Source organism: Pseudonaja textilis, chromosome Z, assembly GCF_049901715.1.
Source record: "Pseudonaja textilis isolate UNSWEBS1 chromosome Z, rPseTex1.2, whole genome shotgun sequence".
Classification (NCBI taxonomy): Eukaryota; Metazoa; Chordata; class Lepidosauria; order Squamata; family Elapidae; genus Pseudonaja; species Pseudonaja textilis.
The window spans coordinates 55,615,612-55,629,709 of record NC_142008.1 but is presented as its reverse complement, the minus strand read 5'-3'; the positions used below and the strand labels follow the sequence as shown (position 1 = coordinate 55,629,709).

Sequence of the window (14,098 nt, the reverse complement as noted above, 5' to 3'; positions counted from 1 at the left end):
ATAATCCCCTTTAATCATTCCCAACAGGAACAGTTCCGGTTTGCACTCCAGCCCACACTTTATAATTTCTTCTATCCACTCTTTTATTTTTAACTAATATTTCTTTTTCTTAGGACAGGTCTACCATAAATGAAAATAAGTACCAAATTTCCCTTTACATTTCCAACAGTATGGGTTTGCTGTCGGAAATATTTTGGCCAATCTAGAGGGTGCCAGATGCCATCTGTACATCATTTTGTACATATTCTCCTTATGTGCCACTGATTTAGTTAATATGAGATTTTTTTTGCCAAATTTCTTTCCAGTCATCCAGATCTATACTGTAACCCAAAAAATTTTCCCAGGCTAACATATGTCCTTTCACGATTCTCTCAGCCATTTCATGTCCTAATAAGTAATTATATAATGTAGAAATCAACCCTTTGAAAGTATTTTGTCTAAATGCGTATCTTTTACTTCAATTCCATATTCCTTTACATCTTTATTATATCTCAATTTTACTTGGAAATATGACCAATTATCAATGACTATCCCTAGTGCTTCAAGTTCCTGTATCGTTTTAATTCTTCCTTCTTTATCTAATATTTGATAGTACTTCAGTTTTTTACTGATATCCATCGTATTTAAGTAGAACATTGCCTCCATTGTTGAAAACCACCTCGGAATTTTGGTATAATGATTTCTTCTAATATCAGCCCAAATTTTACTCAATGGCTTTTGGAATACATGTCTAGTAAAGTATAGATTGTTTTGGCTATTTGGGTTCCACAAAAATGCATGCCACCCTAATTGTAAGTCGTGGCCCTCCAATTTTAAAATTCTATTGTTTCTCAAATTGATCGAATCTTTTATCCATACTAATGCTGCTGCTTTATAATAGATCTCCCAGGCAGGGAGTCCAAATCCACCTCTGCTTTTATTATCTTGTAAATTTTTTTTTTTAATTCTCATTTTTTTCTTTGCCCAGATAAATTTCATCACAATTTTATCTAATTCTTTTTTTAAAAAATCCAATAATATTGGAATTATTTGAAACAGATATAGTATTTTGGGTAAAACATTCATTTTAATTATTGCTATTCTGCCTAATAATGAAATTTGCATCTTATTCCAATTTTCCAAATCCTTTTCAATCTGTTTCAGTAATTTGGTGTAGTTTTCCTCCCACAGATTTAATGTTCTAGCTCTTAACCAGATGCCTAAATATTTGATCTTATTTACAATTTGTAATCCCATCTTTTCTTCCAATTTTTTTTGTTTACTATTTGGTAAATTTGGTCTTTTCCTTATTAATTTTTAATCCTGCTAGTTTACCGAATTTATCTATTTCATTTAGTAAAGCTGGTCCTGAGTCAATTGGATCTTCTATAACAAAAACCATATCATCTGCAAAGGCCTGTAATTTATACTCTTGACTTTTAATTTTGGTTCCTTTAATTTCTTTATTTGATCTAATTCTATCCAACCAAGTTTCTAAAATTGTTATGAAAAGCAGAGGTGAAAGAGGGCATCCCTGTCTAAAAACCCTTCCTTATCTTTAATGATTTAGTAATTTCTCCATTTAATAATACGTTAGCCTTTTGTGTAGCATAAATTGCATTTAACATTTATAAAATTACCTCCAAAGTCCATGAAGTTAATCAGCTTCTTCATAAAATCCCAATTTAAGTTATCGAAAGCCTTTTGCACATCCAGGAAGGCCAAGGCCACTTGGTTTCCTGGATGTTTTTCATAATATTCTGTCTGTTATTATTCTTGTGTTATATCTAATCTGTAATAATTCTTTTATTAATTCCTCTTGATCTAAAATATTCATTTCATGTCTAACTAGCGCTAATTCATTTCTAATTTGCTCGTCCCCCGGGGTTTCCATTTGCTTATTTTCCATTTTCTCTATTCTTTTTATTAGAACTTTCCGCTTTCCCTCTCTTTCTTTATTTCTATTTGCTGTAAAAGCTATCGATATTCCCCTTAAATATGCCTTCATTGTATCCCATAGGTTCTGCAATGAGGTATCCTGTTTCTTATTAAATTTTAAAATACTGGTCAGTTCTTCCCTAATTTTTTGAATGTATTCTTCCTCCTTCAATAGTTGCGAATTGAGTGTCCATCTACCTTTTTTATAGAGACTGTTTTTCCATATTATCTGTACCGGATTATGATCTGCCCACGTATTAGCCAAAATCTTTATATCTTGAATCTCCTTGCATAACTCACTATTTACCCAAGCCATATCTATCCTGGACCATGATTTGTGTGGGCTGGAGTAGAAAGTGAACTGTGATATTCCTGGGTTTCTCCACAAGTTCTAATTCTTCAACCATCTCTAGAAATTTCTTAGTGTATTCTGTTTCTTATATTGTCTTTGTTCACAGGCATAATCTGGACTTGTTATTGCGTTGGAATATCCTATAATACAAATTCTTGGGTTACAAACTCTATTAATTTCTCATATAAAATTTTGTAAAATTCACTTTGATTTTTATTGGGGGCATATATCCCTACTAATAATGTTTTTTTATTTTGTATTATCACCTCTACCATTACTATTCTTCCCAATTCATCTTTATAAATCAATTTTGAGGCTATGTCCTCTTTTATATATAATACTACCCCTCTTTTTTTCTCTTCCGCCAATGCTGAATACATTTTCCCCAGTTTTTTATTTACTAAATATCCTTGATCATGTGTCTTAATATGAACCTCTTGAATACAAATCATATCAGCTCTTTGTTTTTCTAACTTAAAAATACTCTTTTTCTCTTAACTGGTTCATTTAATCCATTAATATTTATAGATATAAAATTCACTCCTTTATCCATTTCCCTTCTTACTTCTATCCCTTAGTATTTTTGCTTGTCGTTTGACTTCTAGTCCTCACTCCTATTTCTTCTCTTCCAAGTATCTCTTCACCTCCTTCCCTCAACTCCTTATCCCTCCCCCTGCTTCTCAGTTGTAACTCTTGACTCAAGGTCTCGTGATCATCTCTGCTGCTCGATTCTTCCTCTATTCCTCCTATTTGATCAAAAGATTCTTGAGCATTAGTCAGAATATCTATTCTCACCCTTTTCTCCTTCCATATTACTAAGATACCCTCTGGAATAATCCATCTAAAAGGTATATTTTTTTATTTAAATAATTCCTGAGAAATCGATAATCTCTGCTTGCGAACTCTTCTCGGAATCTGTTTTAGAACAATCACTTCTCTGTCTTTATATTTTATTCCTTCATCTCTTGTAATTCTATAAATTATATCTTTCACTCACCTCCTTGCAAATCTAATATGCACTTCTCGGGGTAGTCTGCCGTCTCGTGTAGCTCCTGTATATAGTAGTCTATATACGTCGTCCAGCTCATTCACCATCTCATTCTTACCTCTATTCAAAAGCTCTGCCAATATCTCCGCCATCACCAACAGTAAATTCTCACCCCTCTCTTCCTCTATGTTGTGGAACCTTAGATAATAGGAGGCTTTATCCATCTCAAGATGAGTCAGAGTCTCATTTGTCTCTTTATTCTGTTCCATAATTTTTTGTTCCATGACTTCCAACTTCTTTTCCGTTTGATCAGCTAATTTTTCAATCTCTTTAATCTTCTCTTCATTTATTTTAGGTAGGTATCTGGCCTATCTTTCCATCCAAATTCTTAACTTCGCTTCTAATTTCTCCTAACTCATTTTTTAATTCTTTCATTGTTTCTTTCTGCTTTACTTTCTGTATGATTTTTAGACATTGACTCCTACATTGCCAACATCGTGCTTTGAATAGTTAATAATGTAGCTTGAACCGATTGCGTATTAGTTTGGGTTGTGGATTTTTCTGGTGGCAACATCCCTTCCACATTTTTGGGTCAATGTTACTGTGGGGGTAGATGGTGTTACTGTTGATGCCATTTTTCTTCCTGTTTTTGTAATAGTGGTAGTTGTACTAGTCATATCTTTGATAATTCTTTGTTGTTCCTTCACTATCCTAAATATATTTTCCCAAACCCACCTATTACTCTAGATATTCCCTTCACCTTGTATTAATACAATACCTAGTCTTAATAAGTTCAATAACTCATCAGTTCTTAAATCATCTAACAGATAAAGGAAAAAAGAAAAAAATCACTCAGCTGTACTTAGATATATAGCAATAATATAACCCCAGTCACTTCTTTAAATTAATTACTGTATTTCAGCTAATATTTCCCTAGATATATAATAAAAGTTCAAAATTCAAATTAATACTTTTTATATTCCAGTAAATCACAGTATCCAATATAAGGGGGATATGAGAAAGAGAGGGAGGGAACAATCAATTAACTCATCATTATATTAATCAGTATATTAAGTTTATTAATCTATATTCAATCAATATATATATAAAATAAAGAAGAGAAAAAAACTATAGACTATAATCCAAAGGGATTAAATATAACTTACTCAAGTTAAATCAATCTTATTTTCTTGTTACTTGAATATATACTATAAATAAATATAAAGTAAATCTATGCCACTTCAATAAGTTCCAAGAGAAAAAAAGAAAAAGAAGAAAAAAAAAAACACTGAATGAGAGGAGGATTTACAGTCTCCTACTTTTCTGTCGTTGCCTTAATATTCCGGTTATGTACAATAATAAATTGAGGTCTCAGTTCTAACAGTCACTTCCACTGCCTTCCTCCACTCTCCCGGAATTAGCAGTCTCAATGGCCACCACCGCAAGTTGCACTGTCACTCCTCCACTCAATTTCAAAGTTTCAGAGTTCTTGTCTGCCCACAAAGTACTCTCCGCGATTTGTTCATATGGCTAGAAGTAAAAAAAAATTTTCGCCAACTATAATCGCTCTTCTCTCCTTTTCACTTTCCTATTTAGAAATGAGTTTTACTTTATCCAGAGCTGGGGGTAGGCAACTCAGTCCTGCCGCCACTTCAGCTTTCCCCCTTTTCCTCGGAATTTCAGACATCCACCACTTACTTTCCCAGAATATCCACTAATTATAATCCAACAGCCATTTTGCCTCCAATATCTTTCCCTGACTCAAATTCGATATCTTCTCTCCGCTTCCTTCTTAAGTTTGTTCCGTTGCATCTTCGGGCCAGCCTCAACAGGCTGGCTTCTTTTGCTCTGAGCTTCGGACTCCTTTCTTTACCTCCGTGGTTGCAGTTCCTGGTTAGGCTCCGAGAGTTCTCCCTCGCTTCGGTGATCCCACCAGGATTTGATCCCACCTTGAACAGTCGCCCATGAACAAAAACCCCAATGTAGGAGATTGGAGCGACGTCACCATGTCGCGACGTCACCGGAAGTCTCCTGTATTTGTCTTTTAATACTGTCAGTCTCTTGTAGTAGTAGTAGTAATAGTAATAATAGCAATAATAACAATAACAACAACAAAACAACAACAACAAACAACAACAACAATAATAATAATAATAATAATAATAATAATACAACTTCTCCAGTTCTTTCTCTTCTGTTCTGCTGTCTCCAGGCACTGCCACATCCACAGAAAGACAAAAAAGTCTGGATAGTGGATGTGGCAGTGCCTGGAGACAGCAAAATAGAAGAGGTGTTGTTTCTTACCTGACACACCCATTCTCTGTGAGCTGTGAAGAGCATCCAGACATGGGAAGTGCTCCGTCTGTCATTTGATAGGCTGAGCTGATTTCGGAGGACACTCCTCCTTCTCCTTGGAGCTTCCAATGTCACCAGTTTTGGCGAAGTCAAAGTGATAAGTTCATCGCTATTCTGCTTCACCTTTGCTCATGGTCTTGGCCAGAATTGGACCCAGACCCAGACGAACTCTGGGTGGGGCTGGATACTCTTCTCAGCTTGCAGAGAATGGGCGTGTCAGGTAAGAACCAACACCCCTTCTAAGAGCTGTTCCGAGCATTCAGGCATGGGACATACCAAAGCTGGCATGTCCTACAGGAAGGTCTCCCTGGTTTGGAGTCCCCTATCTATGCACTTGAAAGACTCATCTGCTGAAGGCTGCTTCGGCAGAAGCAAAAGCATCCAGTTTATAGTGTCTTATGAATGGCGACAGTGAGGCCCACATCGCCGCCCTACAGATCTTTTCAATTGACACTTGGGTAGACCAAGCCACCAATGTTGCAGCACTCCTAGTTGAGTGTGCTGTAATACCTGTAGGCACTGGCAGTGATTGTGTTTCATAAGCCTTTGTAATCGTGGCTCACAGCCATCTGCTAATTGTCAATGAGGTGACTTTTCTTCCCTGAGTAGAAGATTGAAAGGAGACGAAGAAGGCCTCTCTCTTCCTGAATGAGGCAGTCCTGTCTGTAGATTCGGAGAGCCCATCTTATGTCTAATAGATGTCATTGATGCTCTAGGCTGTGAGTAGGTCTAGGACAGAAGTTGGGGAGTATCAACTTATGCACTCTGTGGAAAGCTGAATTAATTTTGGGAATGAAGGTTGGATCCAAGCAAAGGAATGAAAAATACATAGATCTTGTCTCACCGACAGGGCAACTAGCTCAGAAATTCATCTTGCAGATGTTATCGCTACTAAGAACACCACCTTGTATGTAAGTAGGTGGAGACTCGTGGTTCTCAGAGTCTCAAAAGATTGTTTTGTGAGTGCTGTGAGAGCCTTGTTTAGATCCCAGGTGGGGTATCTGGACCACTGGAGGTCTTAGGTTGGTGTCCCCACGGAGAAAGCTGCGTATGCTCAGGTGATGAGTGAGGAATCATAGGTCACCACAGGGGATGACTGATGCTAAAGCCATCACCTGTCTATGTAAGGTGTTTGGTGAGAATCCTTTGTCCAAACTTTTTGTAGAAATTCCAGTATTTGCTCTACCGATGGAGAGGTGGGGTCTATTTTCACCTTGTCACACCACCTACAGAAGACGTTCCAGGTCGCATTGTATATACGGTTCATGGACGGACGTCTGGCCACTTGGGTCTTTGAGATGACTTTTTTGGAGAGATTCTCAACTTTCAGAAGTCTCCACTCAAGTGCCCTATGGCTAGGTGTAGCCATTGTGGGTCCAGATGTTGAATTGGACCCTGTGTGAGTGAGACTTTATCCGGTGGAATTCTCCATGGGTCTGTGATAGATCCCTGAGATCCACGAACCATGGACATCTGGACCAGTATGGTGCCACCAACAACAGTTCTGCTTTCTCCTCCAGTAGTTTCCTGACCACCTTGGGAATCAATGGGAGAGGAGGAAAGGCATATAGGTGTTATGGTTCGCGGGCAGCAGGTGCGGACAGCAGAGGTCACTGATAGCAAGGACTCAGACAAGGGGCCTGCATGTGATGCAGGGATGGGGCCAGGACTATCAGCGAGTGGGATGCTGCCTTCGGAGCTTGTGGAGTCTGGCGGCAGTGACGCAGAGGACCCTGGGGAGCCTGTGCCCAGTATGCGTGTGCACATGGCTGCTCGAAGGAAAGAGTAGCTGAAGCAGCAAGGGGGACTTGGAAGTAAGAGTGGAAGATGATGGCCCTCCCATAAGGGATAAAAGCCAGCTCTCGGGGATGTGTTCTTTGCAGGAAGCAAAGAAGTTCTTTAGACTCATAGTCCTCATTGAAGCCCTGCTTACTCCGGTTTGTTTTTGAAACTTCTGTCGGTGGACATTTAATCAGTAATTAGTCTTCTGTTCTTGGCAGCCTTTTGCAACCTTGAAAGGGCTTACTTTTGATATCGGACAATTGGGTTTAAATGTCTCTTGGCTGGGAATGCACTGAATTCCCAGTGCCACATTAAAAAAAGGTTTGCTTTTATACACAGTTTGTGTTCATTTAATTTGAACAAGGCTTGGGTCAGAACCATAGGAGACCTTGAGGCCATTGGCAGCGTAGAGCATTGACTTCTTCCACTCCTTGTGTTGGAAATCTTGAAAAGAACCTCGGGAGCTGTGCATTGATGGGCAAGGCAAAGAAGTCCAGTATCAATTGGCCAAACTGATGTGTCATCTCCTGGAACAGTCTTGGGTGCAGGTGCCACTCAGAGTGGTCGACAGTGGCCTTGCTCAACCAGTCTGCCTGGTTGGACTGACCCAAGATATGTTCCGCTCTGATGGAAAGTAGGTGTCTCTCTGCCCATAGTCTCTCTGCCTCTCTCATGAGTGATTTCGAGTGTGTGCCCCCTTGACTATTTATGTGGGCCTTCGCAGCCACATCAGTCAGGAGGAGTACATGTCCCTGAATCTCTGCTTGAAATTTGCGAAGGGCCAGATGAGCAGCCCTCAGTTCTAGCCAGTTGATACTGCGTGTGTTTTCCATAGGGGACCAGAAACCCTGTGCTACTTGAGACTGGCAGCGTGTGCCATATCCAAATAGATTGGTGTCTGTGGTGACTCTCTGCCAATGTGGTTCCTTGAAGGTACAGTCCTTGGAGACATTTGTCGTAGTCCACCAATTGAGCAATAGAAGAACCCTTGATGGAATGACAATTTTGGTTATGGAATTGCTTCCTGATCTTTGGTATGGGAGGAGGAACCATTTCAGGGTTCTAGCATGAAGGTGGACCCAGGGAACGACAGAGATGCATGAGATCATTTTTCCTAGTAGTTTAAACAACTGGGCTAAAGGTACCCATTTAAGGATTCTGATATTTCTGGCCAATTCCTTGATACTAGACAGTCTGTCTGGGGAGAAGAACACCTTCTCCATCACTGTATTAATAATGGCACTCAGATGTAATAATTGGGTGGTGGGTGTCAAGTGACTTTTTTCCCAATTAATGGAAAATCCATGTTCCTGGAGTCCCAGGATCATTGATTGAGCATCTAGTATTGCCTGCCAGTGGGATGATGATAGAATTAAAATGTTGTCCAGGTAATACTGGATGCGGACAGGCTTGTTCCTAAGGTGTGTTGCCAATGCTGCTAGAATTTTAGTAAACGTTCGAGGGGCAGAGGATAGACCAAAAGGTAAGGCCCTATATTCATAATGTCATCCAGAATAACAACCGCAGGAATTTCCTATGGGTGTCCCTTATAGGGATGTGGAGGTACACCTCTGTCAAATCTATAGAGGTTAGGATGTCTCCCTATCTGATACTCATGAGGATGGATTGTAGAGAACTCATCTTGAACCTTCTGTAGATTAGAAACCGGTTCAAGCTTTTCAAATCCAGAATTGCCCTTCACCACCACCCCTGAACTTTTGGGGACCACAAATAGATGAGAATAAAATCTCTGTCCTTGTTGAGCCCATGGTACAGGTCGAATAGCATGGATCTCCAGCATGTGCTGAATTGCAGTCTTCCTAAGGGTCCTTTTTGTAGGATCCCTTGAGACAGGGCATTGCATAAAAAAGTTCGAAGGTGTGGAGTGGAGAGAGAAAGAGACCTGATCTTATGGTCTCTCAGACTCATGCATCTGAGGTAATTGACTCCCACTGTTTGGCAAAGAGGGCCAACCGACCTCCTATGGTGTGATTAGGTAGGAAACTATTTGGGGTGATGAAAGGATCTATTTCCTGCGCTGCAAAATGGTTTTGCTTGCCCTCCCCATTTGTTTCGGTCCCCAAAACCTGCTCTGTCAAGCTGCTGAACCTTTTTGTATCCAAAAGGTCTCTGGGACCTTGGGTAATAGGTAACCTGAAAGAAGGTATGAAAGGAGTTCCTCCGAAAGGACTGTGGTCTAGCCTCAAATCTGCGAAAAGGAGAGGGAAATACCTTTTCTTATCTCAAGACTCCACCAGGATCGGATTTAGGACAGATTTGAACAGCTTGTTGCCTTCAAATGGGGCTGAAGCCAGATTCCATTTGTTTTTGATGTTTGCTTGCCAATGGCGTAGCCATAGCAGGTGAAGGGCTGTAGCCTGGGAAGCTATGGCCCGAGATGAGAATTTCACTGTGTTAAGGGTAGCATCTGCGGAGAATTCGGTAGCCGCCACTGTTTTAGCTAAATCCTGGTGTGCTCTGATGTTGGTGTTTGGAATAGATTATTTTAGGTAACGAAGCCACCTTAGGGATATACTGGAGAAGAAGTGGTAGTCTTAATGGCCCAGGTGTCCACCTGCTGCCACTTATGGAGTGCAAGCTCCATCTTCTTGTCCTCCAGTTTTAACAGATCCTCCGCCTTGCTAGGTATGGTAGAGGTGGATGCTAGGGCCACCACTGGTTCTTCAACAGCTGGTGTCTGAAACGACTCAGCCAGTTCTTGTGCCAGATTGTAAAATTTCCTATCATACCCTGTGGGATTAGGATAAGAGCCTGTGGAGGCCCACTGATGTCTGACCATATCTGTGAATATCTTTGGGACCATGATGACCTCTGTTTCTGTGATTGGTTCAGAAAAATTAAATCATCTGACTCTGCCCTCTTTTAGGGCGGGCTCTGATGGAGTGGGGGGGGGGGTTGTCAAGGTGTGTTTTCACTTCAACAACAAGGACTTGAACAGCTGCAGCCAGAACAGCCCCGTGAAAGAAAGTTGTTCCGGAGCCATTCCTTCATCCTCTGACCAGTCCTTATCAATTTGGCCCTCTTCCTCCGACCGGGAGGAATCAGTGTCATCTGATGAGACAGGAGTAAAGATCTTGGCCCTCTAACTGTTCCCTACTAAGTTGTGGTTGAAATTGATTTAAATGCCCAATTGGGTGCATGGGTTGGGATGGCACCTGGAAATCAGGTGGGTTCACCCTGACTTGCATGGGTTGAGTGTGAGGTTGATGATGGACTGGTGTTGACATCTGCAACCTCATCTAGTAGGTCTGTTGCACCTCCTTGGCAATGCCCTGGCGGACCGACTCTGCCATCCAGTGTTGCATGGAGAGGGAAATTTCTGGAGGGGTGCCTTTTGTTTGGAGTCCCACTGCTGTGGGGGTAAAAGTGGCCTCAGGCACTGGTCTGGTCCTCATGGATTGGTAAGCCTGACCACCTGTTGTCATGGCAACGGATATCTGGTCCCTCGGCCTGAGGAACATAGTCTTCAGGTGCACCTCTTGGTGACCAGGATATAAGCCTTTGGTTGTCACCGCCTCTGATGGTGACTGACATCCAAGGGAGTCACTGACATGGCCCCACAAGAAGATGTTGCCACTGCTGGGAAGACTGATTGTCGGTTCCTATCCGCCTCCCTCAGGTTCCTCTCCACGTGCTTGTCAAGCGCCTTCTGGTGGGCTTTCATATTTTTCCATCGCCTTGGATGTCTTCCTTGCTTGGGAAGTCTTGGATTTGGTCTTTGAGCTTCTTTTGGAAGCAGTTCTGGAACCTGACTCGCTGGCATGGGCTGAACCTTCTTCTTCCATTTTACTTTTGAAAGAAAAAACCCCCTGGTGTTTAGGGATAATTTGATTGTTGCTGTTGACCCACCTGGGAATCAGCCTTGGGATATGGGTATGAGTCAAATTATCTCAGAAAAAAATTAATTTGATTTTTTTTTTAAATTACACTAATTTTTTTTAATTATTTGATTTTAAAAATCAATTTAAATTTTCGAAAAATCAACAAGAAAAAACAAGGTATGAATTGAATTGAATTGAATCTGACCTGTCACAGCTGAAGGAATAAAAACCAATAGAGCCTTCAGCCTGTAATTCTTTGGAGAAATTACTTTTCTGTCAACAGACAGCTTAGTACAGGCTTACAATGACCTAGGTACTAGCTGTCAACTGCCCTGAATGATGCCTAGGCAAATCCTTCCTTGAAGGACTAAAGCCAACAATTTAAGCAAACAAATTCTTTTTCAGCCTTCGAAGTCTGTATTTGAAATTGCTTCACAAATACTGGCTTTTCCTCAAGCTATGCTGTTGAGGGTGAAGCCTGGTCATTAAACAAGGCACTTGACAGCTTCTTATTTTGGCACGAAAAATAAAATGACCGTTTTAAAATGGCACTGGCTGCTGAGGTGTGAAGCTGAAAAAAGAAGAAAAAAACGGGTAGTTATAGACCTCAGTGCGAACGAAAACAGCCTTTCCAAACAAAATAAACTCCAATAAGGTAATCTGCTCTCTTGAAGTGCACCAAGGAGCAGAGCTTCGTTAATCAGCTCCGTTCAGGTCAGCTTTTAATAGTATTTGAAGTCTCTTTATTTTTAAGAGGCATCAGCATCTTTCTGTGCCCCTATGGTCCTGAAAAGGACCCGCTGCAGCCGACAAACAGCTGATTAAGTGATGTTGGCAGGCAGCGTTTTTAAGGGAAAATCCTTTGAAATAAGAGTGCCTTCTGATTTTGAAAGCTATTGAAACCTGTTTTAAACTTTCCAATGATCCTGGTGAGGAATGCATGTCTAGTCTAAATGACAGGCTGAGCAAAAACTGGGGACTCTTGGGAGGAGCTCCAAGGAGGAGGAGGAGTGTCCTCAGAAATCAGCTAGCCTATCAAATGATAGATGGAGCACTTCCCATCCCTGGATGTTCAGAACAGTTCTCAGGAGAAGAGAAAGAACTGGAGAAGATAACAAAATACAAAGACATAGAAATAGAACGACTATGGCAAAGGCAAGCAAGGGTAGTACCAATAACTAATAGGTGCCTTGGGTACAGTCCCAAAACAATTGGAGCACCACTTGAACACCCTAGGCATTGACAAATTTGCCATTAGTCAATTGCAGAAGGCAGCTTTGCTTGGAACATCTTTCATCCTATGTGTGTAACACCATCAAACATCCATATTTGCCAATCCCAGGTCCTTGGAAAGGACTCGATAGGTAGACAAAAATGCCAAACCCTGTCTGAATATCTGCCTGGCTGTGCGATGAATAATAATATAACAATAATAATAACAACAGCAGCAACCCTGGCTAGAAAGACCAGAAAATGACAATGAATCATTAACAGACACTTATCTATGAAGGAAAATGTGTAGGCGTGGAGTGTTGCAAGTTCATCAGATGGTTGAAGAAAAAGGGGGCTTTGGGAGGATATCTGAAGGATAATGAAGAAGATGCATTGAAGTTACTATATGAGGAAGGCTTACTGACTACTGGAGAGACCAAACTTGCCTACAAGAAAGACCAAATGAAGAACGGAATGGAGCCATGGAAAGACAAAGCATTGCATGGCCAATACAGAAAAAATAAACCCAGGGAAAACAGGTTATTATCAAGTCTTGGTAATGGCTAAGAGCAGGAAAGTTGAAGAAAAGAAAAAGCTGCTAGTTCTGGTTGCATAAGACCAAGTTTTAAGAAGAAATGCATATTGTCAATAAAAAAGATAAAAACTGGACGTGGCAGTACCTGGAGACAGCATAATAGAAGGGAAAGAAATGGAGAAAATCACAATATAAAGACTCTAAATAGAAATAGAACGACTGTGGCAGAAGCAAGCAAAGGTAGTCCCAATAATAATAGGTGCCTTGGTGCAATCCCAAAACAACTGGAGCACTACTTGAACATGATTGGCATTGACAAATTCACCACCAGTCAATTGCAAAAAACAGTTTTACTTAGAACAGCTTACATCCCGCAATGATATCTGTAACACTATCAAACATCCATGTCTGTGTTTCTCAGGTCCTTCGACAGGACTCAGTAGATAGACCATAGTGCCAATTCCGGTCTGAACTCGTCTGACTGTATGATGAACCACAACAAAATTATTATTATTATTATTATTATTATTATTATTATTATTATTATTATTATTATTATTATTATTATTATTATTATTTGTTGTTTTGTTGTTATATTATTATTATTATTATTATTATTATTATTATTATTATTATTATATTGTTGCAATGTAATTACTGTAATAAATGACCATGTAGTAGCACCGAAATATGTGAAAAAGGGATTTGATAACCTGCTTCTTAAAGGACTGGAACTGTAGTTGTGATAATTTAAGTTAGATAACTTATTCTAAATTTATGTCAGATAGCTTGCTAAACATATGCAATAATTTATTATGTAGGAAGATATTGTTAATGAGAAAGCATCCTATTCACTCTTTAATTGTTTTTCCTTTATTTCATATTCAGGTCACTAAAATTGACCAAAGAGACAGTGAAGAGCCAACAATAATGCACAGATTTCAGCTCTCTTCTCTTAATCCTCAGGAACGAATTAATTATTATCAGCTAATTGAAGAACTTGGTAGGTGATTCACAGAATTTTTGTATCCTGATTGTTGTATCCTGATTCTGTTTCGGTATTTCTCATAGAGACATTTTGAATCATGTTTCTTTGAACTGTTATACTCAATAAC

At 40.0% G+C, this 14,098-nt stretch overlaps 2 protein-coding genes across 5 annotated transcripts in view; one reads left to right on the top strand and one right to left on the bottom strand.

Annotated features, from left to right (window-relative positions):
* Nucleotides 1-14,098, bottom strand: part of CDV3 (CDV3 homolog) — a 64,453-nt gene that overhangs the window by 7,828 nt on the left and 42,527 nt on the right. The window contains exon 5 of the mRNA XM_087916726.1: nucleotides 4,956-5,288. Coding sequence (XP_087772852.1) covers nucleotides 4,976-5,288 — 313 coding nt within the window. The 3' untranslated portion in view covers nucleotides 4,956-4,975. The remainder of the gene's footprint in view (nucleotides 1-4,955; nucleotides 5,289-14,098) is intronic.
* The window catches only part of TOPBP1 (DNA topoisomerase II binding protein 1), a 125,851-nt gene that overhangs the window by 84,215 nt on the left and 27,538 nt on the right, over nucleotides 1-14,098 (top strand). For all 4 annotated transcript variants that reach the window (XM_087916720.1, XM_087916718.1, XM_087916719.1 and 1 more), the window contains one exon: nucleotides 13,872-13,986. In XM_087916720.1, the coding sequence (XP_087772846.1) occupies nucleotides 13,872-13,986 (115 nt within the window). The remainder of the gene's footprint in view (nucleotides 1-13,871; nucleotides 13,987-14,098) is intronic.